Source organism: Pezoporus occidentalis, unplaced genomic scaffold, assembly GCF_034315485.1.
Source record: "Pezoporus occidentalis ecotype Australia unplaced genomic scaffold, CSIRO_AGI_Poc_V1 ctg4, whole genome shotgun sequence".
Classification (NCBI taxonomy): domain Eukaryota; kingdom Metazoa; phylum Chordata; class Aves; order Psittaciformes; family Psittacidae; genus Pezoporus; species Pezoporus occidentalis.
In genome coordinates this window covers 13,003,859-13,031,399 of record NW_026915724.1, presented here as the reverse complement: position 1 = coordinate 13,031,399, position 27,541 = coordinate 13,003,859, and the positions used below count along the sequence as shown (strand labels likewise).

General features: G+C 44.3%; 1 protein-coding gene and 1 long non-coding RNA gene across 7 annotated transcripts in view; both read right to left on the bottom strand.

The window, feature by feature from the left end:
* The window catches only part of NOL4 (nucleolar protein 4), a 204,221-nt gene extending 197,724 nt beyond the window's left edge, over positions 1–6,497 (bottom strand). For 3 of the 4 annotated variants that reach the window (XM_062633480.1, XM_062633483.1, XM_062633482.1), the window contains exon 1: positions 5,332–6,497. In XM_062633480.1, the coding sequence (XP_062489464.1) occupies positions 5,332–5,598 (267 nt within the window). In that variant the 5' untranslated portion in view covers positions 5,599–6,497. The remainder of the gene's footprint in view (positions 1–5,331) is intronic. The other variant, XM_062633481.1, reaches the window with a different exon arrangement.
* Positions 6,498–12,452: 5,955 nt separating this feature from the next.
* The window catches only part of LOC134171334 (uncharacterized), a 64,973-nt gene continuing 49,884 nt past the window's right edge, over positions 12,453–27,541 (bottom strand). For 2 of the 3 annotated variants that reach the window (XR_009967601.1, XR_009967603.1), the window contains 3 exons: positions 21,882–21,989; positions 14,861–15,013; positions 12,453–12,994 (listed from right to left, as the gene is read on the bottom strand). This is a non-coding gene — a long non-coding RNA (uncharacterized LOC134171334). The remainder of the gene's footprint in view (positions 12,995–14,860; positions 15,014–21,881; positions 21,990–27,541) is intronic. The other variant, XR_009967602.1, reaches the window with a different exon arrangement.

The window sequence follows — 27,541 nt, the reverse complement described above, 5'->3', positions numbered from 1 at the left end:
GAGTTGGCATCTTACATATGGCCGCTTTAACATTTCTGAATTTCAGGACAGAGTTATTATCTTTATGAACACTTCTCTGAATGCCTGCATTAGGAGTTGCCAACTAAACCAGTTTTGTTCCATCTGCTATGACCATTTTCCAGCACTGCCTGTTTGATTCACCAGCATCCCTCCTTTCCGAGTCCAACGGGAGGTCTGCAAACAGCAGGGCAGAGGCTGCGGGTAACAGGAGGAGATGAAGCTCTCCAGACCTGAGTAGGGGTTAAGAAAAATGTGGTGGGCAGTTAAAATGGGATGGATACATCAGGGCTCAAGTACTGCTTCTGAGCCTGGAAGATGCATTTAACAAGACTGTAAACTCCTGCAGAATTGTATCTTGGGATAAATTATAGCTCACCCTCAGCATCACCTTTCTGTGATACTCACTGCCAGTATGTGTTGGCAGTTCAGTAGGATACGGAGCTACTAATATATATTTCACAAACACTTTTATTCATTTTTTTGTACTGATGGATACAAAAATGGGGAGAAACGCAATGAAGCAAAGCTGCATATTTTCAGATTACTATAGAATGGCCTAAAATAATGAACAGTTTAAAATCAAAGATAATTTAAAGCACCGTATTTTGACATACAAGCTGTTTATACTGTGGTGGTTCTTCTCTTTTCATAAACAAAGTCATTTATATAAAATCAAACGAACCATAAACTCGTATGTCCATCTGCTATTCTTCATCACTAACAGAACAAGAGGTGGGCTGGGATATAGCCTGTTCCATGGAACTGATGGGCCTGTAATTTTAAGCCCTAAATCCTGTAATCAGGTTCAGTAGTACAGCCCTGCACCTGCAGAGAGCCTCTCTGGTCTGCTAACAGCAATCCAAGAGGTACTGGGATCCTGGAGGATCTAAAGATTTAACTAAACTGAATGAAATTTGGTTTCTGAATAAAAGTTCATTCTATGCTTACAGTTGCAAAATGTAAAAGAAGGCACAGGGAAAATCGTACATTAGGCTTGTGATTTCATTAAAGTCAGTGGAGTCATTCCAAATTAATAATGACATAAAAGCAATCTGAACTTGGCCTTTGAGGTTATATTCTATTAGTTTGCTAATACTGTGTAAATTCTATATTTGAGAGGTATCCTGCAGTCATATTGGCCTTTCTTTCCTAAAGGAAAGGTGTGCTTAGATACATTGATAAAGCCTAGGCCATTATTTTATAACTTGTTTATAAATCAGAACAGGTTTTAGGAGCCATGTTTGTGTCTATGGACAACATCAAGCAAGAGAAAGAGAAGTAGTGAAAAGAAATTTGTTTTCAAGTTGCCAATTGATAAACAGTTCCAGTTAAAGAACTATGCTGAAAATACACCAAAGAGAAAAAAATCCTCCATAAAAATCACATATACAGTTAGAAAAGATACCGTACTAGAAATATTAGTTCCTCCTTATGGATTGTGGGTACCAACTATTAAGAGTCAGTACTGTCAGCCATTTGGCGTGTTTGTTGGCCTAACATGTTTATATAGCATGTCTAGGCTAGGCATAATTTCACTGCTTTCACAAAGCGTAGCTTGGCTTAATGAAAGAAAATGACAGCAATACGATGACGGCAGTAGGAATCTGAAAAGTTGCAGAAGCAAGATACTCATTGGGACCTTACTACGTGTTGTCCCACTCTGAACCTAAAATGGCTGTTTTGCAGGGGATGTTGTTGCCTGGTGACCAAAAGTGCATCTCCTAAGCCACAGAAGGATGTGAACATTCAGAAATTGATTTGTTCCTGTTGCTCTTGAGGAGACCATACCCGTAAAATAGATTAAGCCAGCACATAATCACCTATGCGTTCTCCTTAAGCAGGCATGCTTAAACTTGGTGTCGAAGATAGGCCTGTGATTCTGAGCTCCTTACCAACCAAGGAAGGGAAAAACAGAATAATACCTCATGTGCTACTGCCCACAGAATATGAAAGTAGACCAAGCCTTAGCTACTGTGAGGCTGCAAGACACCCCTGCTTCAATTAAGTCTGTGTTGTACATCTAGCCTGTTCCGGTGCAACCTCCCAGTTGCTATCAAGCTCTCTTTCTTTCATTAGAATCAAGTAGTTAATTAGCCCCAGCCTGTCCTCTCTCCTTCTCTCTTTCCCTTTAACGCAGCAGTAATGATGTCTAATTACCAGCAGCAGTGGATTACAGCACCATCAGGAGCAAATCTCTCTGGCTGACAGCAAAGCTGAGCAGCAAATCTTAAAGCTTCAAGGAGAGAATAATTCCTAATGAAGCATTTGAATATTTGCTTATTTTTGACCAGCTTGTGAGTGTATAGTCCAACTTGTAATTTCATCCATCTTGTTACTGCAGAGGGAGTGCTCATGCTGCCAGCAGTGATTAATTTTAAATTGGAATTACTTTTACCTGTGGTGAGATCAAGTGGGAGGGACAAGAGGGAGAGGATGAGGGAGAGATTCACAGTCTGGAGATCTGTTACTGTTTGTGGCTCTTTCTGTGGACTGGACAAGCTCAAATGTATGGGATAACAACAGATTTAAAAAAACAGAACCAAACCAACAATCAACAACAAACAAAACAGTGGGGATGTTTCTAAATGGTCATAAATTAATAAACTCTTAAATAATTAGCAAGAATTAAAGAAACAAGAGAATGGGCTTTTAAGGCTTACCAACAATTACTGTCTGATGAAAATCCAGTCTTTACCCCTCTAATTTATCATTCCTGGCTGGGTAAAATCCCAGGCCTCTTGAAGTCAATAGGAGCTTTGCAACTGGCTTTCTCCAGGCCAAGGGCTGCATCCCTGTTCTCTCAAATGGGCTGTTTCTGCGCCTTCACTGCCTGGCAGGCATTGCCCCTGCCCTGGCAATAGCTCATGCAAACCATTGTACACCCTATGGGTGTACTTATTCTTATGCCTTTTGTGATGGGATGGTGACCCCAGATTCATGGGTTTAAGAGGGGGGCAGCATTTGTTTCTCAGAGATGACTGTTGTATAAGAGTGCTGACTATCACCTTTTCTCATTTACGCTGGACAGCAGATTCATGTTGGCTAGTGGGAGGAAATGTTACCTGCATGCAAGAGTTTTTCTGAAAGGGTTTATGTGTCATTGTTCAAATAATGCACACATATTCAGGAACTGCACACAGCTAGGTCATGCTAACTTTCCTTTCTTGATTTTATTTGATTTATCCTAATAAAATCAGGATGCCTGCTTGGTTGCTTAAGCTACATAAAGACAGTTACTTCCACATGAATATAAATACACATATAGGGACATACAGAGACTTTCACAACTGAAGGTGTGATTCCCCCAAATGAGCAAAGGTAAGACCAGCCAGGTGCTTGACCTCTGACTGAAATGTCTGAAGGAAAAAAAACAAACACACAAAACAAAACAAAACAAACAGAAAAAAAAAACAAGAAGAATTTTGCTTATCTGAAAATAAAATAGAAGAGGGGATGCAAGGTGGGACTCGAGGCTTTCATGGCCTGGAAAAGGTGAGAGAAACAGACAAGCTGATCTTCATGGAGTCTTGTGTTTCAGAGGCCAGGAACAGCACTTAATTTTTAAATTCCATCATGTAAAATATAGTTTATTCTTTTTATTTAGTAGCATAGTCAATGTGAATTTTAAAAATACTCATTTTGTTGCAGTATTGAACTTGCAGTGAAGGGGATAGTCTCAGGAATAGATGATCTTGCCTACTGGCTCTGCAAAATTATTATTTCAGAAAGCAGGAGAGATATTTAAAAATACCAACCTCACTGGAGACTTCTGCTTTAGACAACCTTTTTGTTATAAATTGCATCTACAGTACCCTCTGGGGTCAGATATTAGCAATCAGTCATCTGATGATAGAACAGAGATCTGCCAAATCACCTGAATCTATAGGCAGACCTAGAACGCTTTGGTGAGTAAAACCCATAGAGAGGGAACAAACCGCGTCCAAAGCTTCTCTTTCACTTTCAATCTTCCTATTTGTCAACTCCTTTAAAATTAATTTCCCACCTCTGCCTCCTCGCAGCCGTGACGGCGCTGATGACAAGGGGGGCAAATACAAGCCGGCCCCTGGGAATGCCCAGGTTTATGACTTCAGCGAGGCAGAGAGAGGCAGATTTCCCCGGCAGCCTACGTCACAACCCAGCCCAGAATACTTTCCAAGAAGCCCCTTTTGCTGCACCACCGGGCGATCCTCCCGTTAGGTCAGAATGAACTGCCACTCCGTAATAAAAAATGAAAGATAGGAATGAAAAATAAGAGAGAATATTCCTCATCCAAGCCCAATGCCCAGGCAGGAATATTCTTAATTGCGGGGTTTCCTCTCTGAGCTCCCCCTCCCCACCCGCCCCGAGCACAGACAAAAGAGGCTTAGCTTGCATGACCCAGAGCACAAGAAGTAAGAATAATGATACATTAAGAGAGTTCAGTAGGCAAAACCTACTTGCAGCCGACAGTCCCCATCTTCTTACACACGCAACGGGTCTGCCGCTGCTGCCGGCACCCGGCTGAACAGCTCCTCGGCTGTCAGCCCCGCGGCCGGCTCGGCAGCTCTGGCGCCTGCCGGGGGATGCCACGCTACCCTTAACATTGAGTTTTAAACCTTCCGGGCTGCGAGACTCCGTGCGACCTCCGCGAGAGTCACCCAACCCACCCTCCCTCCGGTCCTGCGGAACCCTTTCTCCCTTTGTTGAGCATCCTTCTCCTTCCGCCTCCCCCCCCCCCCAATCCGCCGCCGGTACTCTCGCAGCCGGCGCTTCGCAGCCAGGCAGGCACGGTCGCGGCGGCTCAAGGGCTGCGAGCTAACAATAAAGAAAAATGGGGGGGAAAAGGAGAAATATACTGATATCCCGGGGAAACACACACACACACACACCCCAAAATCGCCGCCCGGTGCCCCGCTTGGCTCCGCGCCAGGCAGGCTACCCCCGGGCGCTTCCAACCGGCCCCGCCGGCGGCGGGGGGCTGCTGCCCGGGGCGGCGGGGCCCGGCACAATGGCCGGACCGGCGGCAGGGGGACAATAGCCCACCCCAAACCCGGCACGGCGGCCCGAGGGGACGGGGGGAGAACGGGGAGGACGAGGAGGAGAACGACACGGCCCCGGCTGGGTGTGTTGTGCGCACGATCGCTTTAAATAAAAGGGCCCCACAAAGAGCCCGGCGGTGTATAATGTGACAGGCAAACGCAACATGGTGATGATGACTTGGGGGAAGAGGGAGGAAGGAGCCAACTGTGGCGGCGGCTCCCCCCGTGCCTCTCGCTCCCGGAGCGGGCTGCAGCGGCCGACATAGAACAAGGAAGACAATTCTCTACTAACCGTGGTTTTGACTGGCACGTACAGCACTTGCTTCCCTCCTCCAGCACCACCACTGACCTCGTCCGAGTTGCCGAGCTGGAAGCCTTTAGATTTGACCCAGAATTTGAATTTGGCATTATCCGTGGAGCTCGACTCGGAGCCGTTCAGGAGCTGGACGATCCGGTCGTATTTTTTACGGGTCACCGTCTTGGTTTTTCCTGAGTCCCCGTAAGTCCTGAGACACCAGTCTTGAAACTGGCGGTACATGTCCCGGTCGCTGCTCTCCATAATCTCCTAGTACACACACGCACACATGCACACGCCGGGGCGCACACACTCACACACACGGACGGACACACGGACACACACAGGCGCGCACACGCCGCCCGCTGCGGGCCGGGGTGCGGGGTGCGGGATGATGCGGGATGCGGGGCCGGGCCGCCCCGCCGCACTTTGCACCTGTTCACCCAGCGCTCATGAAAAATGCATCCACCTCCGAGCCGGAGTGAGGGAGGTCCCGGTGCAGGCAGATCCCAGCGGATTTTTTGTTGTTGTTGTGGTGGTGGTTGGGGGGGGGGGTGGGGGGGGGGAACCGACCGGGAGGGGGATGGGTGAGGGGGGGCAGCAGTCAGTTCAATAGTGTAGCAATGTTCTCCTTCATTATGATTATGATTATTTTCACAGGAGGCAAACGGGGTCTGGTGGAGGCTCCTCTTATCCTTCCACTGTACGTGATCAATCTCTAATAATTGTGCAAGGCAGGACTATCCCACTGGCTCCAGCAGCGTATTACCCGGAGAGGGTTCGGGTGGATAAATAATTAAAATCCTATCCCTCGGCTTAGCGAAGAGACAAAAAAAAGAAGAAAATACCGACTAGTATCCGTCTTTTCCATACATCAGCTGCACCCGGATTCACCCTGGATAGTGCAGGTGGAGGAGGGGGGGGGAAAGAAGAAGAAAAAAGAGCCCACCCTCCTCCGCCCCGGCTGCCTTCTGGAAAGGCTCTTTCTGTCTCTGTCCTGGCGGGCTGTGCCTCTCCCTGAGGCCGCCTGGTCGCGCAGGATGGAGGAACCACTGAAGGGCAAGCTGGGCTCTCTGCTCCCCCTTTATTCCAGGGCTGGGCGGCTTGGCTTTAGAGATCCCCGCTCCGGGCATGAAGGTACTGGAAAGAAAGAAAGTTCTTACCTGCTATTTTCTAAGCTTAATACATCCGATCCGCGTTTTAAATACATATTTTAAAATTAAAAATAGTAAGAAAAAAAAGATATCAATGGTCTGTGAGCTTTTCACTTCCTGACATTGAGTCCCACCGTGAATTTTCAGATGCCCTTGTAAGAATTTTCCTCTATTTATTTATGTGGCAATCCCAGCAGATGGAGGGGAGAAAAAGGAAAATATAAAAGCCAGACCAGAGATACACGAGGAGCTAGACTCGGATACTGGACCAGAGGAGGGAAAGATCAGTCCCAGGAGGATGTTGGTAAAGGAAAGGAGGCGGCTCTCGGCTCCTCTGCCAGTGTAATGATGGTGCTCACACATGTAGGACTCCTCGGGCATCCGCGGGGTATCCTTTGGTCTCTGGGCTAAACTGGCTACAAGGCATTCAAGTAAGTTTGCGTGCGGATGCTGAGCAAAGCCCCTTTTTATAAAGGGGGGAGCAGAAGAAGATAAAATGAAGCAGTCTGGATTTCCCCCCTCCCTTTGCCACAGTTCCAGTTCACGCCGGAGATTTCCGCGCTCTCCCCCGCCGCGCCGAGCAGGACACCCCCTCCGCGGGGGGAAGGCTCCGCCGCGGCTCTTCCTCTCGTCGGCTCTTCGCGGCCGCACCCGCCCGCGCCTCCGCCATCCAGCGCCCGGCTCCGCGCCCCCGCCCGCAGCCGGCACCTCTGCGGCTGGGGCACGCGTCCGACCCGGGCCCGACCGGCGGTGGCCGCCGCTCCGCTCGGCTCCGCTCGGCTGCGCCGCTCCCCGCGCTGCGCTCCGCGGCGGGCTGGCGGCGGCGCACCGGGCCGGGCCCAGCGCCGCTCCGCGCCCCCCCCCCGCGCCCTGATTGGCCGCCGGGACAAAAGTTTCTGTGGCGACGGCGGCGCTGCGCGGTGACGGGCAGCGCTGTCCCATGTCGGGATGGCGCGCGCGGCGCACCCGCCTCCGCGGGAGCGGAGGGGCGCGGAGCCAGCCGCGGGCCGCGGGAAAGGGGGGGGAAGAGGCAAGGGCAGCGTTTCCATGGCGATGGCTCCGGGCGCAGCCCCCCCCCCCCCCCCCCTCCCGTGCGCAGACTGAGCGAGCGGATCAGCTGACACATCATTAGCTTAGGACCTAATTATTGCTTATTGGAGCAAGAAACGCGCTCAGGGCCGCGGCGGGGGGCTGGCGGCCTCCGTGCCCCACGGCGGACTTCCCCCCCCCCCTCACCCCGGTCCGGTTGCCCATCCCGCGGACCGGGGGAGGAGCGGCGGCCCCGCGCACTGTGCTCCGCACCGGCCGGCGGGGACACGTGGCTGCAGCCGGGCCGGGCTTCCCTTTGGAAACGGAGAACGAAGCTGCCTCCCCGCGGCCCGGGCCCCGCTCGGCAGAGCGGAGGGGCCGCACTCCCCTCGGGCACCCGCTGCTCCCATCCCCAGCGCATGTCCGGTCGCCTTCGGGACCCTCCGCGCAGTCCGGCTCCTCGGCGCGCAGCCGCGCGTTGAAGCCCCGCGGGAGGGCGGGGGCTCGGCGGCCGGAGCGGCAGCATCATCGCATCCCGGGCTGCGGCGGGCACCGCGCCGTGGGTCCTCGCAGCAAGCGGCCGCCTCCGGGCTCGGTCAGCGGTTGTGCGGCTGCTGCGTGGAGGGGGAGGCCAAAACCGAAGGGCATCCCGGCACATGCCCGTTTGTCATCAGTGGCTCTGAAAGGAAAGGGGCCATGGGGTGCCCTAGGCGTTCCCTCGGTGTCCTCTGCAGAAATGCTGCCTGTGCCTGGGTTTCCAGACACTCGGGGCTTGGAAGGACTTAGTGCAAAGGCAGCGGTGGATTTTTTCTGCACAGGCCTGGGCAGTGAGGAGTATCCTCCGCTTTCACCATCTTGCACCCCACAGGAAAAGGCTCCCATGGGCTTGCAGTTGCCAGCAGAACTGTTAACACTTAGCCGGGATTTCTAATGCAAAAAGTGAAAGTGCTAAGAGACCAAGGAGCAGGTCTTCCTCCTGCACCACAGCCAGCCCATGATGGGCCAGCCCTATGCATGGGCACCTCAACACAGTCTCCATCTTCCCTCCAGACCCAAGCTGCAGGCGCCGTCACCTCTCCTCTCCTTTCATCTCTTTTCCTTTCTCCTCCCAGTCCTGTGTTTGCTTTTCTGCTTTCTGTCTAGAAACACAGCTGCAGACACAGGCAAAGCCGGGAGAAGGCTGTTGTTTAAAAGCAGCGCTCTAAGGGGATGTTTGTGTTGCCAAACCTTTCCTGGCATCTGTAAAATCTAAGAGGACAAGCTGGCACAATGGGTGGAGAAAAGCAGGGCTTAAGAGATAACCCAAGGAGGCCTGAGAGTTTTTGTTGGCCGCAGGGCCCATAAATTATCTTGGCAGCCCCATTTTAGTGTTAGAGGAGCGCGGGACTCCCGTCCATCACAGGATCCAGAGGAGAGGCGGTAACAAAGGAACTGCTGTGCAGAAGGGGAGCGAGGGGAACCTCGCTGAACCCTCACCCAGCAGGCTGTGTGAGATGTAACACTGCTTTAATGTGCCGTTATATCTACATTTAGAAAAAGGGTCGTAACACAGATTGGGCTGTGCTGCTAAACAAGCCTGTCAGATAATTGTTCTCAAACCCAGCTCCTGCTGAGGGTCTTGGTAACTTCCGTATCACACTGATACTGTGCTGTGCCTGAATCCAAACTAAGCTCTCGAAGCAAGGGGGTAAAGGAAGATGTGAGGTAGCCAGGGGTGGTGATCCAGGCAGTTAGGGCATAGATAAGTGAAATGCTTGAAATAAGTAGGAGTGCTTTAGTATATCAGAAAATAATTTCATAGTGGGGAGTATTGCTTTGGATCATGTGAGCCATATGCCTTCTCAGCAGAGACAAATTCCTAAATTCAGCCCAGTTTGGACCATGCCTTAAAACCCCCCAGAAATATTCATTATGTTTTCAAACTGTTTAATGACAGGAGAGAGAGAAGAAAAAAAAAAACGGACGAAAACCAACTGTGGTGTGGAGAGGGGATGGAGAGCAGAAACCAACATAATATCTAACACAACTGGCTTTGTTTCATTGTTTTACAATTAGGGGTTTTGATTCACATTGGTGGAAGGTACGGATGCTTTACTACTGCTTCCATTAATCCCTTGGCTAGAAGTCTTAGAGGCAATGGACCAGCACAAGATGCAGAAACTATGCTTATCATAAAAAACATGATCTAAATAAGGTAAATTGCATGGCCCATGACTTCACTTTTATATTGATATACATTGTGGAGTATATTTGCATAACCTATACTTATTACATTGTCTGTAGCAATTTCAGCAGAATTGCCATGGTGAGTTTAGAATGCAGATTTTTAGTCTCCAGTTTTCAAATCACCTGAGATTTAAATCATCGGAGACTATGAAATTGTCCTTTATATTTAAATAAAGAAAATTACGTGAGGTTGGGTTCACTGCTGTGGCTTTTTGGTATCAGAATTAACAGGGTTTAATAACACAGAATCTCCTTGGAAGGAAAAGGGCTTGCACAGACCCTCCTCCTGTCAAGACTTCTAGTGACACCTCATTGCTCAGCTGAACTGGTGGAACTCCCTTAGCATCCTTGGAAAGAGGGGCTGTGCCGGTCCTTCGATGTCGTGGGCTGAGGCTCTTCTGCATTCTGCAGAACTTGTCTGCCTTCATCAAAAAATGAAAGATCCTGTCCTCTGATCTGGAGACAGCCTTCCTACAGCAACTCTGTGCTTCACTGGATTGTTTGCTCTGCAGCCAGCCCAAAACAATACAACACCAACAGATGTGTGAACTTTTACATTCAGTTGTAATGAAGTGTTAGGTGCAAAACAGAGTTTTGGCGATTTTAAATTGCCTCATGTGCATCAGGCTGTGAAAGAGGTTTAAAATAAATCATGAATAAGTTATAAATATTGTATTTTTGGAATTATGTGCCCTAACAAGTCCACTGGCAACAGAAAGTGGTATCTCAGGCAAAATCATAGAACCATAGAGTAGTTTGTGTTGGAAGAGACATGAATGATCATCCAGTTCCAACCCCCTGCCATGGGTAGGGACACCTTCCACTAGACCGTGTTGCTCAAAGTCCCATCTGTCCTGGCCTTGAACACTGCCAGGGATGGGGCAGCCACAGTTTCTCTGGGCAGCCTGTGCCAGTGTCTCACCACCTTCATAGTGAAGATTTTTTTCCTAATGTCTATTGTCTCCCCTCTGTCAGGTTAAAGCCATTCCCTCTTGTCCCGTCACTAAAAGGCCCTTGTAAAAAGCCCCTCTCCAGCTCTCTTGTATGCCCCCTTTAGGTACTGAAAGGCTGCTTTAAGTCTCCCCTGGGCCTTCTCAGGGCTGAACAAGCCCAACTGTCTTCCATTAAAGTTATCAATGTTTCTAGATGAAATTGCAGTGTTTGGTGATGTAGCACTGAGTCCATAGAAAAAAAATGAGAAGAAACAGGCAAGTTTTTGAAACTTGCTGGAAAAAAATAGAGAGAGGGCTTTTGCCTGAAATCTATCATCCAACCTCTGCTGAAGAGGCGTATTTAGAAAACATGCACCGCATTTCAGCACAGTGCTTGCATCAGAGGATGGTTAAGGGTAGCCTTTGAAGGTAAGAATTTTCTGTCTTTGGGTTTTTTTTGTTCACCAGCGTAGTTAATTATTTTGACACTTCTAACTTGTCCTTGTCCATGAGTTATGATGGAAAGTGTGCTTTATGTGCAGACAGGAAATCATCCTTGCTGTACTCAAAGAAGATGCACTGAGGAATAAAGAAACCGCAGCTCCAAATGGCTTACTTTAAACTCTGTATCTACTAGCACTTTTCCTCTCTTCTGAAGAGAATTTCAGTGGAAGTCTCTTGTCACGTCCTTTACAGCCCAGTGATGGCAGCACCAATGCGCATTTCCAGCCTTAACGCCTGTGGAGGCCAAAGTCAGCGTTCACACACTGCATGGGCTTGTCTGCACTGTGTTCCTTTGGTCTTGGGTATGTGACAAAATCACCTGAGTGGTCGGATAGTCAGCGCCCTGTTGCATTTGGGGAGGTAGGAATCTGCTGTGACACAGCTTCCGGGAGTAGGAAATAGTCACTGTTACACCTACCAACATTTCTGGCAAAGGACCACTCTAGGAAGTTGTTCTTAATGATCACTCCAAGGTGTTTGCTGCTTAGAAGGTCAGAAACTAGAGCAGTGGATACTTGATGGTACTCAAGGATGAAAACTGCAAGCAAATGAATGCCTCCTGGGTTTTGATTATCTACTGAGTGAGCTGTCATGAAGCAAAGCCTAAACTATTAATTATTGTTTAATATAACTGCTTCCTACATATTCTCTATTGTTTATGATTCCAGTTTTTTTCTCTACTTTTTTTTTCAATACGTTTCAATCAGTTACTGCTGAGTTTGGAAAAGTAAGAGGGGACAGACCAAGGCAATGACTCAGAGATGGATTAGAAAAGCATATTAGATTGCTAAATCTTGTGGGGAAAAGAGCCTGTTATGTTCTTCTAGAAAGAGGAGAATGGTGCAGTAATTCTGGTTAGGATCTTTTCACATAGAGTGATGTTGATGATGCTGATGAGAATAATATTGGGATATATTCCATCTTTGCCTTCTGATCATCTTGTTTATAGACATTTTGGAATCTCTTATGGAAAATACTTAAACTCACTTTCCCTTCCTGCAGTTAGAAAAATTCAGATTCTGCTTCATTCTACAGAGCTGCTTTGCTTTAAGTAGCAGTTCTGCAAAACATAACTTCACATATTTCTTTTACTGCATGCTTTATTACTGAGAATATTTGCATGAAACCAGGGTCTTTGTTTAAAAAGTTCCTGCTTCTTATTCATCACAGCTCGTTGGTTTGGAAGCAGTTATGGTACCCTCTACAGAAAGCTCCGCTCCCTTCAAGGCAGGAAAATATAAGCAGGAATAGACAAACTTTTGAGAATCTGAGTACTTGTTTTCATGCAAATGTCCTCATTTACGTAGTAATAAAGAGAGGAAAAGTGAATAGATATCTGACATATGGCGGAAAAAAAGAATGTTTCAAATGTGTTAAGGTTTGTATATGGGCATTGAATGTTTTTTAACGTTATAATGATTCCTTACCTTCAACTTTGCTTGCTTTTATCCTAACAGAGAAGGTGTGCACAAAGGATTTCTGTTTTTCATGTAGGATGTTTTATTCTTTCTACAGGTAAAGTATCTTTCTCAGCTAGAGCAACTCTAATACAAACTAGCTACTGGGATATCACCCAGTGCGTTGTCTAAACCAAGCCAGCACTAATAAGGCAGCACTGAAAATGCTAGCTGCCTATCTCTGTTAGTGTTCTTAATGTTACTGCCATGGAGGAAGATGTGATAATTGGAAATTTTTCCAGAAAGTTCCAGGTACAGCTCTATAGCCATCATGTCAGGCACTACTAGACAAAGCCAACAGTGGAGGAGAGGAGTGTGGTTAAGCTGCTGGCACTGTCCTTCTTACAGCAGGGGGAAACTGTGGAGGAAGAAGAAAAGAAGAGGGAGGGTTATTCAATCTGAAATGCATGTCAAAATACATCATTAATCTCTCCCTGGCATAAAATACCATTGAAATTTTACCTTTGCATCTGATGTAAAATCCAAATTTTACTTTTGTATCAGAAGCATGGGGTCCTCCTAGCACTTCATGACATTATAGAGATTTGCTAGCTAGGGACCAAAACAGAAGAAATGAGTGTCACCTCTCATTGCAAGTATTATTTGCTTCACTATTTCATGGGTTTCAGCTCCTTAACCACCTTGACCTTGCTTCGCAGGTGAAATTTGCTCAAAATACTTCCCAAATTTTTGCCACTGTGGTTTTACTACAAGCTAGCCATGATCTTTTAATGCAAACATCGTGCACATGTTGTGGTTATATGTGTAGGGTCCCAGAATGGTCATTAAGAAAGAGCCCTTTCAGAAGCTGTCATTACCGGTCGCATTTGACTTGGTAACATTCATTTGCCATTTCAATGTCCTGAATTAAGTTTTAAAACACTGAGTCAGGGCCATTGGCATCAAATTTAAGCATCAGAACAGTATAAATAGTATCTGCCCTCATGGGACTTTTCCCTGCTCCCCAAATGCAGCTTATCTGTTGCACACTCCTAATGCTGGTCTGTGTTCCTGTTAAACAACTGAATAAGTTTTACTCAGTATAACTCCACTCCAAACGATAGCAACAAAAGAAAGATCATCAATTCCAAAAAGTGAACACAACCAACCAAACTGATTAAATGAAAAGAATTCTGGGAACAACTGTGGGTTTATAAACAGAAGTGGGGTGCAGAGCTCCATGAATTTACAGTTGTAAAATTGGTTCAGAGATGAGAAGCTGTTTGGGTTTGGTTTGTAGGGTTCTTCTGCCTGGTTCAGGTGTTTGGTTTGCTGGTCTGCTGTTCTCTGTGTGCTCTGCCTGACTGAGTTATCCCTCACCCCTCAGGAGTGAGCAGAGAACCCCTTACCAAGGAAGGTTCCTGCTACCTGTATGGCTCAGGACACTGCTGCTAATCAATTAAGTAGAGAATTTCCAAGCATGTGTAGAGAATGACCAGCGTAGGGAGCTGGAGATAGTTGCTATTGTGTCCTGCAGGTCTCCCAGTTTAACAATACAGGCCTGAGGACCTCACAGGTCCTACCTACTCTAAGTAATCAAGTGTACAGAACACATATTCCATATTTCCCCCATGCTCTAGGGCTCTCCCAAGCCTTTATGTCAATCTGGAAATGGGCAGAAAGAGACAAAAATCTGCAATAGTTTGCAACAACAGGAAAACAGTTGTGACACACTGATTTCTGACCAGCTGTGTCCTACCGCAAGCAGTGCAGCAAGGAGACACTAGGTGTGAAAGATAACAGCACTCAGGAATAAAACGAGGAATGAGTGCAGGACTGCCCCTTTGTGCTCTGTCTCTGGAGATCTGCCAGAATCATAGCACTTAGCTATACCAAGACCTTGCAGGTTATTTGCTGTTAGAAGCAGGTTTATTTAGACCTCAGTATGCCTGTGTGTTTCCTTAACCCCATGTTCCTGTTACTCGGAACAAAAGCCACAGTCAAGAGTCCTGTGACAGTGAAGTTTTAGATGGCAGTAAACATCATCATGACCACTCTGCCCTCTGGTACAGCCCTTCACTTTGAGCTGAGATACGGAAAGAAATGTAGAGATGGAGCATGAGGCAGCAAAAATTCCTGTTTTGTTTCAGGAGTGGCATTTCTCCATCTGCTGTCCCCAGCCATTTAATGACCACTCTCTGGTATATAAAGTAATGCAAAAATGGCTTTAACAAAAATGATTCTGGTGCCTTATCTTTTGGATGCTTACAAGTCTCCAAGGTACCTCTGAAGCTTGTCCATTGCTGCTAAAACCTGAAGGATTCACCTGAATCAGCATATTCTCTCTTTGATTTCGCTCTTCCCCAAAGGAAAAGGCCATCTGAAGAAAACATCCCATTGGGTAATGCTTCAAGGCTCAATAGTGACAGCGGTATGCCTGAAATGTGAAAGATAGAGTGAATATTTGTATTTATGACCACTAGCCTAAAGAGAACAATGCTGCCTTAGCAAAGTCCTCACTCTGTTTAACACATACTGAATTTTGCAGTGTTAAGCTCTATATATCTTCATTTATTTCCAACTGAACCTTGCGTAATGGTTCTTATGAAAGAAAGTAAAACTGGAGCTCCTTGTACTTCCTACAGCCATGCTTTTGAACCAGAGGTGTACTTTGTTTTCTGAAATAGGTATCTCCATTCAAACAAATATGTGATAATGTGTTCATGTGTGAAAAAGACATATGTAGTGTTGAGATTCTGTCCAACTTGTTGTGCAGATGCTACGTACTAGAGAAATAATGACTCAGTAGGGGAATTTTACTCATCATGTAATGCGCTCACCTTCATAAGCAACACCTTGCCTTCACTACTCTTAGTCCTGCTAGAGACTGGAGAGGAAGAGATGGGCATGGCCATAGGCAGGGCAGCTTAGGTAGCTATCATGCTGTTTCTGCTGTGTTTTGGGGTTTGTTTGAGTTTTTAAAAAGATATGGTCTCTCTCTGTAAGATCAAGTACTGCCGCGGTGCTTCCCAGTCTCTAATGGGAAGGAAAAGACCGTTTCAGCCTTTGCCTCCAGACTTTCACTCTGTAACCACCCACTCTGTTGTTGTGCTTAGCATGGGCAGAAAGCTCCCTGTTGACATATTAGTGACTTTCTAATTCATGCATTAATTTTGCTAATCAATCAGAGGAAGCTGAAAAATAACAACAGGCTATACCAAAACTTGTCTGTCATATATTGACTCATGCTGGCCAGCCCAACTGTTTCCCTTGCTTCTTTCTATCGTTTTGATTTACACATCCAGATTGCTTAAAGAGGTGATCACTTAGCCTGTCACTTGCTACAGGCCTCCAAGAATTAATTAAAATACAATAAATCCACCTGTATATGCAGTATCCCTAGAAAGCAGACAGCACGTTTGCAAGCTTACTGCAGGAAATAATTGTGGTGCGTTGAAGACAAACTCAAATTTCTGTTCTCAAATTCTTCCCAAATCACAGATACAATGCAAGAAGTTGTCTGACTGGTCCATTTTAAAGAGTGAGCTTGAAATGTATTTTAAAGGATAACTAAGGTAGAAGACCTTTCCAGGTATCACTCTGTAACTCCCTGGTATTGCCGGGTGTCCTGGCCATGGTAGGTACCATTCCCAAAGAGAAAAAGAGACACATCCTAAAAGACCATGTGGAGTATTGTAGAGAAATCTCAGTATCTTAAATTCTGACTGGGAAACAAAGCAATTGTCACCGATCTTGGAGTATACATAAAAAATAGTCTGTTAATGGGGTTGCTGTGTTTTGTTCTCCATGTCTGAGGCAGTTTAGTGTATCTAGAGAAACAGTTGACATGCCCCACTTCTTCAAAGAAATCCATTTCTCTGTTAAACCCAACTTCTGCCACATCAGCCCCATTCCAGACTCAGCATAACTATGCTTAGAAGCTCCAAGGCTCAGTATATACATTTAAAGTATTGGGGTTTGGTCCATATGTATAAAGGCTCTCTAAATGACTGAATGAACGAATGAGTGAGTGAATGAATGAATCAAGAGTAATAGTGCCTAATGTCACTGATGGTGAATAATCAGCTAAATGTAAATTTTCAATCCAAGGATGTAAGTCAGAGGGTCAGTGCCCTGTTTCTGGTGCAGGATTTCTTAGAGTAAAGCTGTGTTGCCTCTGTATTAGCAGAGGTGCAGTGGTGACTGAAGCAGTGTTCACTTCTAGGGTCCATCATCACGGACTGGTGGCAAGCAGAGATGTGTTCAGAGAAGGGCTACAAGAGGGGAAGGGATGTCTTCCAATGGGAGGCTTATGTAGATCAATCTATTTAGCTTAATAAGGACAAGGTTAAGGGGAGAGCTGATTATACTTTATAAATTTCCCAACTCCCTGTAGAAATAGAAGTGTAGGAATTTGATAATAATGTGGCATTTCAGTTAAATGGGGGAAAGTCTGACAAGAACCAGTGAAATTTGAAACTAGACACATTTTAACATGGAAAGTAATTAATTATTAGAACAATTTACTAAAGATTGTAATGGATTCTCCATCACTAGACATTTTGAAGTTGAAAATGATTGATTTTCTCAGAGAAATGCTCTTGTTCCTACAGGAGCTAATTCAAGAAAGTCCTGTAACCGGTGTAATATGGGAAAAAAAAGATGATCACAAATTGTCTTTCCAGCTTTGTGATCTATAAACTTGCACCAAATAGCTAATGCATATCTGCCTATGTCCTATAATCTTTTGCTGTAACTAGTAAGTATGATTCAAACATTTATCCCTTTATTTACATTTGTTTGATGGACTATAACATAAACTACATGCTAGCTGTTCAAGTTGGACATTCTGTCTGGTATATGGATTCAAAAGTCATCATCTAGACTGGGTACTTCCAGCACAGATTCAAGCATGGATGAGACAACATTTGCCACACTGAAAATACCAAAAAATACCAATCAATAGTTCTCCGTTGAGTTTGTTATGCAGAACTAAATGTAAGATAAGACACCATTGAGCTCCTCTGAACAGGACGTCTCTATTCCTGATCACCTTTCACTGACGTGTATGAAATAAGAAGGAGAAAATCTACTTTAAAATAGGCAGAGAATTTTTTGTTTCAGTGCTTGTCCAAGGTCTTCCCAGGCACTGCATCAAACTGTACTGTCTAAATCCAGCAGAGTGTCTGTCTTTGAGCAGTGCTCGATGCAAATGTTACTTGACCTAGAAAATTACTGCTCACAAGCAAAAGGAGAACCCTTTCGATATTTTGACGGTAAGTCATGGAGACCAACTATACAGAGAACTGTAAATAAACATTACTTCAAAGTGTAGCTCTGGGCAGTTCTGTATAGTTCATCTGAAGCCATTACAACATACAGAGCTATATAAAAGAGTCAAGATAGAGGAGGGAGTGTCTTGTATTACAGCTGGGAAATGAATCTAACAGTTGTTCTAATTAAAGAGGTTACTTTTTTTCTGCAAACTTTGTGTCTTTGAGCTGCAACAGCTAAAATGCTACCACTCTTCCTCCACAAACAGTATTCTTAATAGAACTGATTTTACACACAGAAAGAAATAACACAAAAGCAATGACCATGCACTTCAAAGCATAACTGAGAAAACCAATTGTTAGATATTTTCACTGTTTTTTTTTGGTGTGTTTTTTTTTTTTTTTGACAAAATGAGATGAAAAATTTTTTTATAAAAGTAATGTCCTTCCCTTCCCCATTAGGTCTGGGTAGAAATAGCAGTTAAAAACAACAGTTAAAAGAATCTGCAGGTTGAGCTATTCATGTGAGTTAGTTCACAGAGTATCTCCATCTATGAATTTTATCTGTGATCAAGTTAAATCTGTTTGCTATAATCATGCACCGTCTCTTTCTAAAGAAGGATCGACTCATAGCTGCTTTTCTTAACTTCATAATAAGACATAATGAAGGCATTTTTAGAATATTGTTTATTTCAACCAAACAAAAAGTGAGGGAAGAAGAGGTGGACACTGGGTATCACTTTTTTTTTCTGTGCAAGTTAGGTGGCAGCAGCACTGTGACAGAAAACAAATCTACTCTCCTCTCATACCTTCCTCTCTGAAGACCAAAATAACCACTCATTTACAAAATGACTGTAATGTGGAGCTACACTTGGACTAGCATATTAAACACAGGAATGGGACTCAGCTTGCACAGGGTGCACATGATTCAAATACAAGTGATCTGACTACTGCAGATAGGCATTAACAGCAGAGATTAGTCAGTCAATTCTATGAAGGTGTTTGGGTGGCAAAATGAGCAATAAGTGGGGATACACTGTAAAGCATCTTTGGAGGATGAAGGAGAAGGAGGGAAAATTGCTGCTATCTGCACTGTAATTTAACAACTAACAGCAATTTTGGAATAAAAAGGCACTCAGAACCTCACTATTTGCAATATTGGGTCAATGAGGCAATCAGACAGTGAGTCCAGATCAGGGGGCTGTTGAGGCAGTTTCTGCTTTTGACATGACATCCTGCATAGTTTTGCTCAGGACATCCACAGTAACTTAATTTTTTTTTATTTCTCTAGCTGATTTTATTTTTTTGTTTGTTTTTTGATAGTGATCACTAAATATTTAGCCAGAAATGTTGCTAATAGCAAGGAACAAGCACTCTTTGAGAGGGGTGCTCAATGCATTGAGCGCAGTCTGAACGTTTAAGATGAACACGCTCAGAACCTCGCAGTTAGTGGAAAAACCCCACTGATGCAGGCCAACACTGACAGACCCCTGCTAGGCTGGACTCCAGCACTGCTAATACTTAAACACTTCACACTTAACTTAAAGAAGCTTTTTATATGGGAATTTTGCAATCAACCTGTCTGCCCCTGCCCCAGAATCTTGCTCCAGTTTCTAATGTGAATGACTGTTGCTAGACGAACCTACATTTTAGGTCTGTCGATACTGTGTGAGGTGTGTATTGGGCTTTGCCTGTTATGAGACCTCCACCCCACTATGGTTCCTGCTTTGAAAACCAGATTGCTGCTAGCAAATACAGGTAAAACTCATTTATTGTACAGTAGAATTTCTGAGGGGAATGCTGTGCCTGGCTGCTTTACACAGTCTCTGGAAAAGAAGCATTTTGAAATCACACAGGGATAAAATGTAAAAATCACCACCACATTTAGCTTGCACCTTGAGTCTATACACAGTGCCAAATCCAAGGGCACATCTACCAGGCAGTCCCTGAGGCATCAGGATGGATGAAGCTGCCTTCTCTTAGTAGCTTCTAAGAGCTCACAGTGGCATAGTTGACTCTGTTTCCTCATCATGAGGTTTTTGACAGGGCATACATGATGGAATAATACGGCACATGTTTTCCAGATTTCTCAATAGATGACACATTGCCCAAAATATTGACGTGTGCCCTCAAAGATGTTGCTGTAAAGGAGTAAAAAGTCAGGCCACTTTATTCTGGGCTGAGACTGGAAAACCTGCTACAGAGCATGCAGGCGCCAGGCGCTGCCTTTCCCAAAGCCAGTGATGCTGTCATTCCCTATCCCAAGGCAGGTGAAGTGTTAAACCAACATTTTTCAGCCCAGAGATCAGGCCCTCTGGAGACCAGGCACAGCTGCAAAGATACAGGATAGCAGAGGAGAGCAGCAGAGCAGCAAGAAGAAATGCCTGCTGCAGTTCTCCACTTTGCAAGGGGCACCAGGTGGGATACCCTAGCTATTGTGTGCTTCCCCTTTCCTAACCCCTTGTCCCATGCTCCTGCTTTTTTCTACTTTTCAGTACACTTCCAAATACTTGTTTTGTGAATAACAACAGGTATACAGTCACATACATCTGCAGAGGTGATTACTTTAGAAGCCCAAATTGAGAACTGAAAACTTCAAAAGCTTTAATTTGCCCATTCCTATAGATAACCATTTTCAAAGACATTTCTTGCTTTAAAGAGACAGTTTCTTTGTGACAACAATGTTCTCATGTAGGAGGGCACACGGTTTTACAACTCAGGCGCAAGTTGAAGCATTTCTTGTACTGCTCAAACCAAAATGCATTCCCAGTTTTTAAGAAGGAAGAAGCCACTTTCTCATCTAATCCACTGCTCTGTATTAACACAGGCCACATCATTTCATCTGGTGTCTTAGTAACCTCTAACTCCCAAAGCATGTGCTTAGGAAGATGGGCATTTTCCACACCGTTAAAAAACTATATATTCATCAGGTCATATGTGAGATGGAGCTTTCAGATGACAGCTTCAGCCTCTACCTGTAACTACTCAGCTGTCTCCCAACTGATGAGATAAGGCTAACAAGCAGCTTACTTAAGGGAGAGAGCCTACTAGAGCTGAAGAGACTGGGTCATGTTAAGGATAAGGCTCTGTTATGCAAAACTGGGGATCTGTCTGCCATCTAGGTGATGGTAGAGAGCTGGGAAGAGTCAGGTGGTGAGATTTGGCTTACCTGTTTTAGCTGGCTTTGAGTTATGCTTGTGACTGATTTAGTCCATTGAGGAAGAGTCTCAGAAAGCATTGCCTGTAGTCTGTTCAGCTAGTTAGTCTGTCAGCCTGGAAAACGGAAGACTGAGGAGATGCTTGCTGAGTGGAAAATTTTCAGCTGATGCAAAGGTTATTTTACTGCAGCAATCCTTGCTGACCTATGTGAGAGATTTGACTGTGGTGTGTGTCCATTGTCTTTAATAGCAGTTGATGTGATTTCACAGTGTACCTGTATTTTTGTCCTTGAATATGTTGCAACTGTAAACTTCAATAAGGCACAGAGAGTTTGCTGTCATGCAATTCAGAGCTCTGTATAGGACAGGCAATGCCTAAAACTAGGGAGTGTGTTAACCTCTTTTGCAGGAGTTCTTGTTCACTAGTGAAGACATCTGTACCATCAGAGCTTCAAATTTTGCTAGAGCTTCCCTTAAAGCCTTGCAGTACCAGGTGCTGTACACAAATTGGTTTGGTAGCTCCCTCCAACCAAGTTCTTACCATCTGTCATTACAGTGCTGAAATGGGTCTCTTAATCTGGCTGTATGAACGCTCAAATCTAGAGAGAGGCTTATGCAGACACACTCTTTGTAGTTCAGGCACAGAGCCAAATAAAAGAAGGGGGGTGAGGTACCAGGGTGTAAATCAGGCAGAACTCAAAAGGCACAAAGCCACTCTGGCATCTTTTACTTTTATTTGCCATCAAAACCCTTCTGTGGTGTGTATAGGTTTAGTACTGTGGCTCTCTTAACGTCTAAACAACGCCTGGAGGCCGGCTCCTTTCCCTGTGAATGAATGCCTGCACTACACTAGATGGCACTGCTTATTACTCACGTTTTCCTCTTGTCTCTCCTATGTCTCTTCCCTGGATTTGGAGCATCCTGTAGCTGCACCTCCATCAGACTGTAACCACGTATCTGTGGTCAGTGGTGACGGGATCACCTGCAGGGAGGTATTTGGAACGTCATGTAACCAGGCAGTAGTAATGGTCATCAGAAACGTGTGCTAAGTTCTCCTCTTTACTCTAATACATGGGTAAAGCAGATTACATGCTTAAACTGAGTTCTGATGTTATCCTTGATTCTTGCAAGCATCCCCTATCACCTTTCTCATGTCTGGAATAAAAGTCACTGATAGAATTGCCTCAGACATGAGTCATGTTACGAAGCAAGAAATCTGAGTGATAATACAGCTGTTAGATACTGGTCAATAAATATGGGGGGAGGCCAATCCATGGAGTAACAATCTCTGCTCTCATCAATAGCCTACAGATTTGGCAGTAAACAACTGGGTTTCTGCTTTTAGAGTAGTGCTCAGCTAATTTGGAAACCTGATTCTTGCAAGGAGGGTCTGATCTGAATTTATGAATGCTGTTGAACAATCCTATCTTGTGCCCTTCACACACTAATAAATTGCTGAATACATCCAAAAAGTGAAGGTGTAGAGTCCCACTAGTATTTTATGTACTTTCAGTTATATTATGTATGCTCATAAAAGTCGAACATGAAATCTCATGAGTAGTGTATAGCTTTTGCACAATTTGAAAGTGTGTTGTAAAAGCAGTTATTAGTTCCACTGATCTCCTTCAAGAGGAGCTAAATGCTCTTGGCCTGATAGATATTTTGAAATCAACTGGGCCTAGAATACTTAAAACTGACTGAAGTTGTGTTAGAACACTACTGATATTTCTGAAGATGGGTAAAGTTCTGGAAAGGGGCAAATGGGGTAAGTCTCAGGAAAAGAAAATGGGAAAAGCAGAGGACTGTGATAGCTGTAGATTGGCAAGCCTGATGCCAGTTCCTAGAAATAACACACATAAGACTGGTAAGTAATGGGGGAAATTGGAAAGAAATAAGTAAAAGCCTATGCTAGTTCCTTCTGGAGGTATCAGGCACTGAAACAGGCCTTTTAGCTGGAGCGAAGCATCAAAAACATTTTGGCTCTTCTAATGCTGATCTGTTTGATCTCTGACTTGGGCAATGGGAGTGGGAGTTAAACTTGATGACTCCAGCTAGGAAACTGCAAGTGCACACAGGGGGTTATTTAGAATTTAAAAGATTGGGGAAAATGGATTAAAAATAGTGGCAAGATTCAATAAAGATAAATGAGATGCAATACATTTGTTAGTTGATTATTCCCCTCCAATAGAGGATGAAAAATAAATGGCATTTTTCAGAAAAGGGTCTTGGGAGTATACTAAACATAAATCATAACTGTGCTGTTGCCAACACTCCCCCTGAATCTCATAAGTGTGGGAGATACAGACAGAAGTATAGATTGCAAGACACATGGGGAGATCCTTTTTCCACCCATCATTGATCAAGCCTCAGCTGGAGCACTGTGGCTGATTTTGGGTATTATACTTTAAGAGCAATGTGGCACACTTGGAGAGCATCCAAAGGAGAATAACTTGTTCTCCTTAGTGAAGAACATAACTTAAAAAATATCTTTTATTTGTAGGTTACCTAGATTAAGAAAAAGAAATCTGGGAGTGGGAGAAAAAGAATGATCACAGTTTTCAAGGATATACAGCCCAGTTCAGAGAGGAAGAGGATATCTCTTCCAATATGTTGGATAAGAGCAATGGCTTTAAATTGATGCAAGGAATATTGGGGTTGATGTGAGTAAAAGCTCTCAGGTATACTTAATCCTGTCCTGCTAGTCTATTAGAATCATAGAATCATAGAATAATTAGGGTTGGAAAGGACCTTAAGATCATCTAGTTCCAACCCCTCTGCCGTGGGCAGGGACACCTCACACTAAAAAATATCATCCAAGGCCTCATCCCGCCTGGTCTTGAACATCACCAGGGATGGAGCATTCACAACCTCCCTGGGCAACCTATTCCAGTGCCTCACCACCCTAACAGTAAAGAATTTCCTCCTTATATCCAACCTAAACTTCCCCTGTTTAAGTTTTAACCCTTTACCCCTTGTCCTATCACTACAGTCCCTAATGAAGAGTTCCTCCCCAGCACCCCTATAGGCCCCCTTCAGATACTGGAAGGCTGCTATGAGGTCTCCATGCAGCCTTCTCTTCTCCAGGCCGAACAGCCCCAACTTCCTCAGCCTGTCTTCATACGGGAGGTGCTCCAGTCCCCTGATCATCCTCGTGGCCCTTCTCTGGACTTGTTCCAACAGTTCCATGTCCTTTTTATGTTGAGGACACCAGAACTGCACACAATACTCCAGGTGAGGTCTCACGAGAGCAGAGTAGAGGGGCAGGATCACCTCCTTCGACCTGCTGGTCACGCTCCTTTTGATGCAGCCCAGGATACAGTTGGCTTTCTGGGCTGCAAGCGCACACTGAAGCCGGCTCATGTTCTTTTTCTCATCAACCAACACCCCCAAGTCCTTCTCTGCAGGGCTGCTCTGAATCTCTTCTCTGCCCAACCTGTAGCTGTGCCTGGGATTGCTCCGACCCAGGTGTAGGACCTTGCACTTGTCATGGTTAAACTTCATGAGGTTGGCATCAGCCCACCTCACAAGTGTGTCAAGGTCCCTCTGGATGGCATTCCTTCCCTCCAGCGTACCAACCGAACCACACAGCTTGGTGTCATCGGCAACCTTGCTGAGGGCACACTCAATCCCACTGTCCATGTCAGCGACGAAGATGTTAAACAAGACCGGTCCCAACACCGATCCCTGAGGGGCACCACTCGTTACTGGTCTCCAGCTGGACATTGAGCCATTGACCACAACTCTTTGCGTGCGGCCATCCAGCCAGTTCTTTATCCACCGAGATATTATGGTATTAGTAATTAATACTGGCAGTTTTATTTGAAAGATACAGCTGTTGCAACCCCAGATTATGGATTTGCTAAATTGCCAAGACTAATGCTCTTTTTTGAAGACCCAAACCTTGCATTTTATTGGTGTCCAAACAGTATTATCTTTTATTTTCTCCCTAAAGCCATGCTGAATTGCCCGTATGAATTAAAACTCATGGACGTGACTCCACTTTCAAGACTTCCCCACTTAAATGTTATACATACTTCTTTTTTTTACACTCATAACCCAGATTACAAAATAAGATGAAAGGAAGAAAACTGCTGGAAATAATAAGTAAATAATAATGCTTTGAATGAGATCACTTAAATGTTGGGGTGCTTCCCAGTGGCTAAGTAGTAGGTGTAGACTGAACCTTTCACCATGGCTACAAACCAGGTTCTACACCACCTTTATAAGCAGATTTCTGGAATTCTTCATCCAGGCTTGGGCCTGCTCTCTGCAGCTGAGGAGGCTGTCAAAGGCAAGCTGGGAACCATGTGGCTAACCTCAAGAATGAAAAGCAGAAAGGGTAGTTAGGCAATGGAACAGGCTGCCCAGGGGAGTGGTTGAGTCACCGTCACTGAAGTATTTAAAAGGTGTGTAGATGTGGCACTTAGGGACATGCTTTAGTGAGGGACTTGGCAGTGTTAGGTTTATGGTTGGAACTGAGGATCTTAGTTTCTAACCTAATTGATTCTCTGATTCTACTGCATGATGGAGCAAACAACTGTAGAGAGGAGTCATTTAATTTAGAAAGGTGTGTCAAAAGAGTATCAAATATCTGTGAAGTACTCAATTTTGCCAACATTAAAATGCAACAGAAAATGTCATATTTTTTAATCATAGAAAGGAGACAAAACAGGGAGTTATGTCATGTTAAGAAGACTGGAAATGTTTTCATCCTTTTGTTTTCAGCAAACAAAAAGACTTCCTTGAAATGCAGTCTCTCTTGGAATAAGATGTTGATTTTTTTGAAACATTAAGTCTCAGTGATGTGATTAAACTGAAGAAAAAATAGATATGAATATATTCATGTGTTTGAGGGTTTTGCAAACGAGATTTAGTCAGAGATACAAGTGGATACTTTAGGAGTCTTGTGTCAGGAAATGGGCTCATATTCTCTTCTCAAGGCTTAGTTCTGTCACATTTGCAAGTGTTGTAGAATTTATGCCCGGCCTCAATGCAGCACTGGGAAGAGTATTTTTCTTATATAAGCATTGTTGGACAGATGGTAGAAGCCTGCTGAACCTTAACTTGCAGTTCAGGTACAAATAAATTTTAACCCTGTGTACAGTAAGTTTTATAGGTGGATTTAAAAATAAATGTTTCTGCTAAGATTAAGTACCATTTTACACAATAAATCAAAACTTATAATTGAGTTGTATTTGAAAATGGTATGAATGCCCATTTGAAAGGAAAATATTCTGAGGAAATAATATTTATCTAAAACCATAATGTTAAAAAAGAAAATATATTGCCTTTCATGCCATTGGCCTTGATTTCCATATAAAAAGATAATTGCCATATGAATAACAAGGAGGATGGAATGGGCACTTCGTGGGTGTTTCAGATAGCTGATTCCTTTCTTCTGCTTATCTTGTCTCTTGCTCTTTCATCTCTTGGACTCCCTTACATGAGTGCCCAACTCTGTGTCAGTCATATCAGGGTAGTCCTAGGCCTGGACAAGCATTGAATGAGATGATGGGGAAGCTAGATGCTGGCCACTGCAAATTCCAAAGAGCCCTTGAGAATATAACCTCCCTGTGTCTCTCAATCCTGTTAGATGTTTACCTACTTAAATACATCTTGAAAATCTCTCTCTAAATGACTTACAGGTGTAAATCCCATTGGAAATCAATAGCAATTTTTTTTTTTCCTAAATGATCAATGTACTTCTTAAAATTTTACCCGTATCTTCAGAGCATTTACAGAAAGATAAAGCTCGCTCATCTGAGTTTCTTATAGCCTATATTTGTTATTATGAAACTTCTATTTTTGCAGTTACTGCCACCTAAACTCACCAAGGTAACTGTGATGAATGAATGCTATTTTGATTGAAACTTGGTGGAAACAAACTTAGAGATTTTGCTTTTTAGTTTCCTTGATTTATTGTGCTTCTGAAGAAAGTGACTAGTTACAGGCCCACCTCCTGCTTACCCAGCAAAATGCTCGTTCCTGCTTGCCTGGAAGCTTCTATGCAGCAATAAAGCACAATCAGAGGGAAAGCACTAAATGCTCAGGCGTTGCAAATAGGTAATGCTTATTCTTCCCAGCAGCTCAAATTGGTTTTGTCATACACAATCATAACACAAGCTGGTTATGGAAAAGTTGTGATTCAATAATTCAAGCTTTCCTCTGAATTGGCATCAGTAACGTGAAACATTTCTCCTGAAATCTACTTTGATGATGAAAATATTGCTGATTTCCAGTGCAAAGGTACATCTATTGTATTTACAACAATGCCCAAAGTTAGCTTTGATTATTTCATTTTGCAGCTAATAAATGATCCTGGCTCAGTAATGAGGTCTTCTTACTCCTGTATTTCACAGAAGCAGCGGGGATCACATGTTCATATAAATAAGAAATAACTTTTAAAGGTCTTCTAGCTACTTAAAAGAATAATTTTGAGCTGCTCAAAACAGCCATGTAAAGTACATGAAACACTTCATACTTTTAGCTTTCTGTGAGTTCTACAATTTACTTGGATATTTTTCATACCAAAAA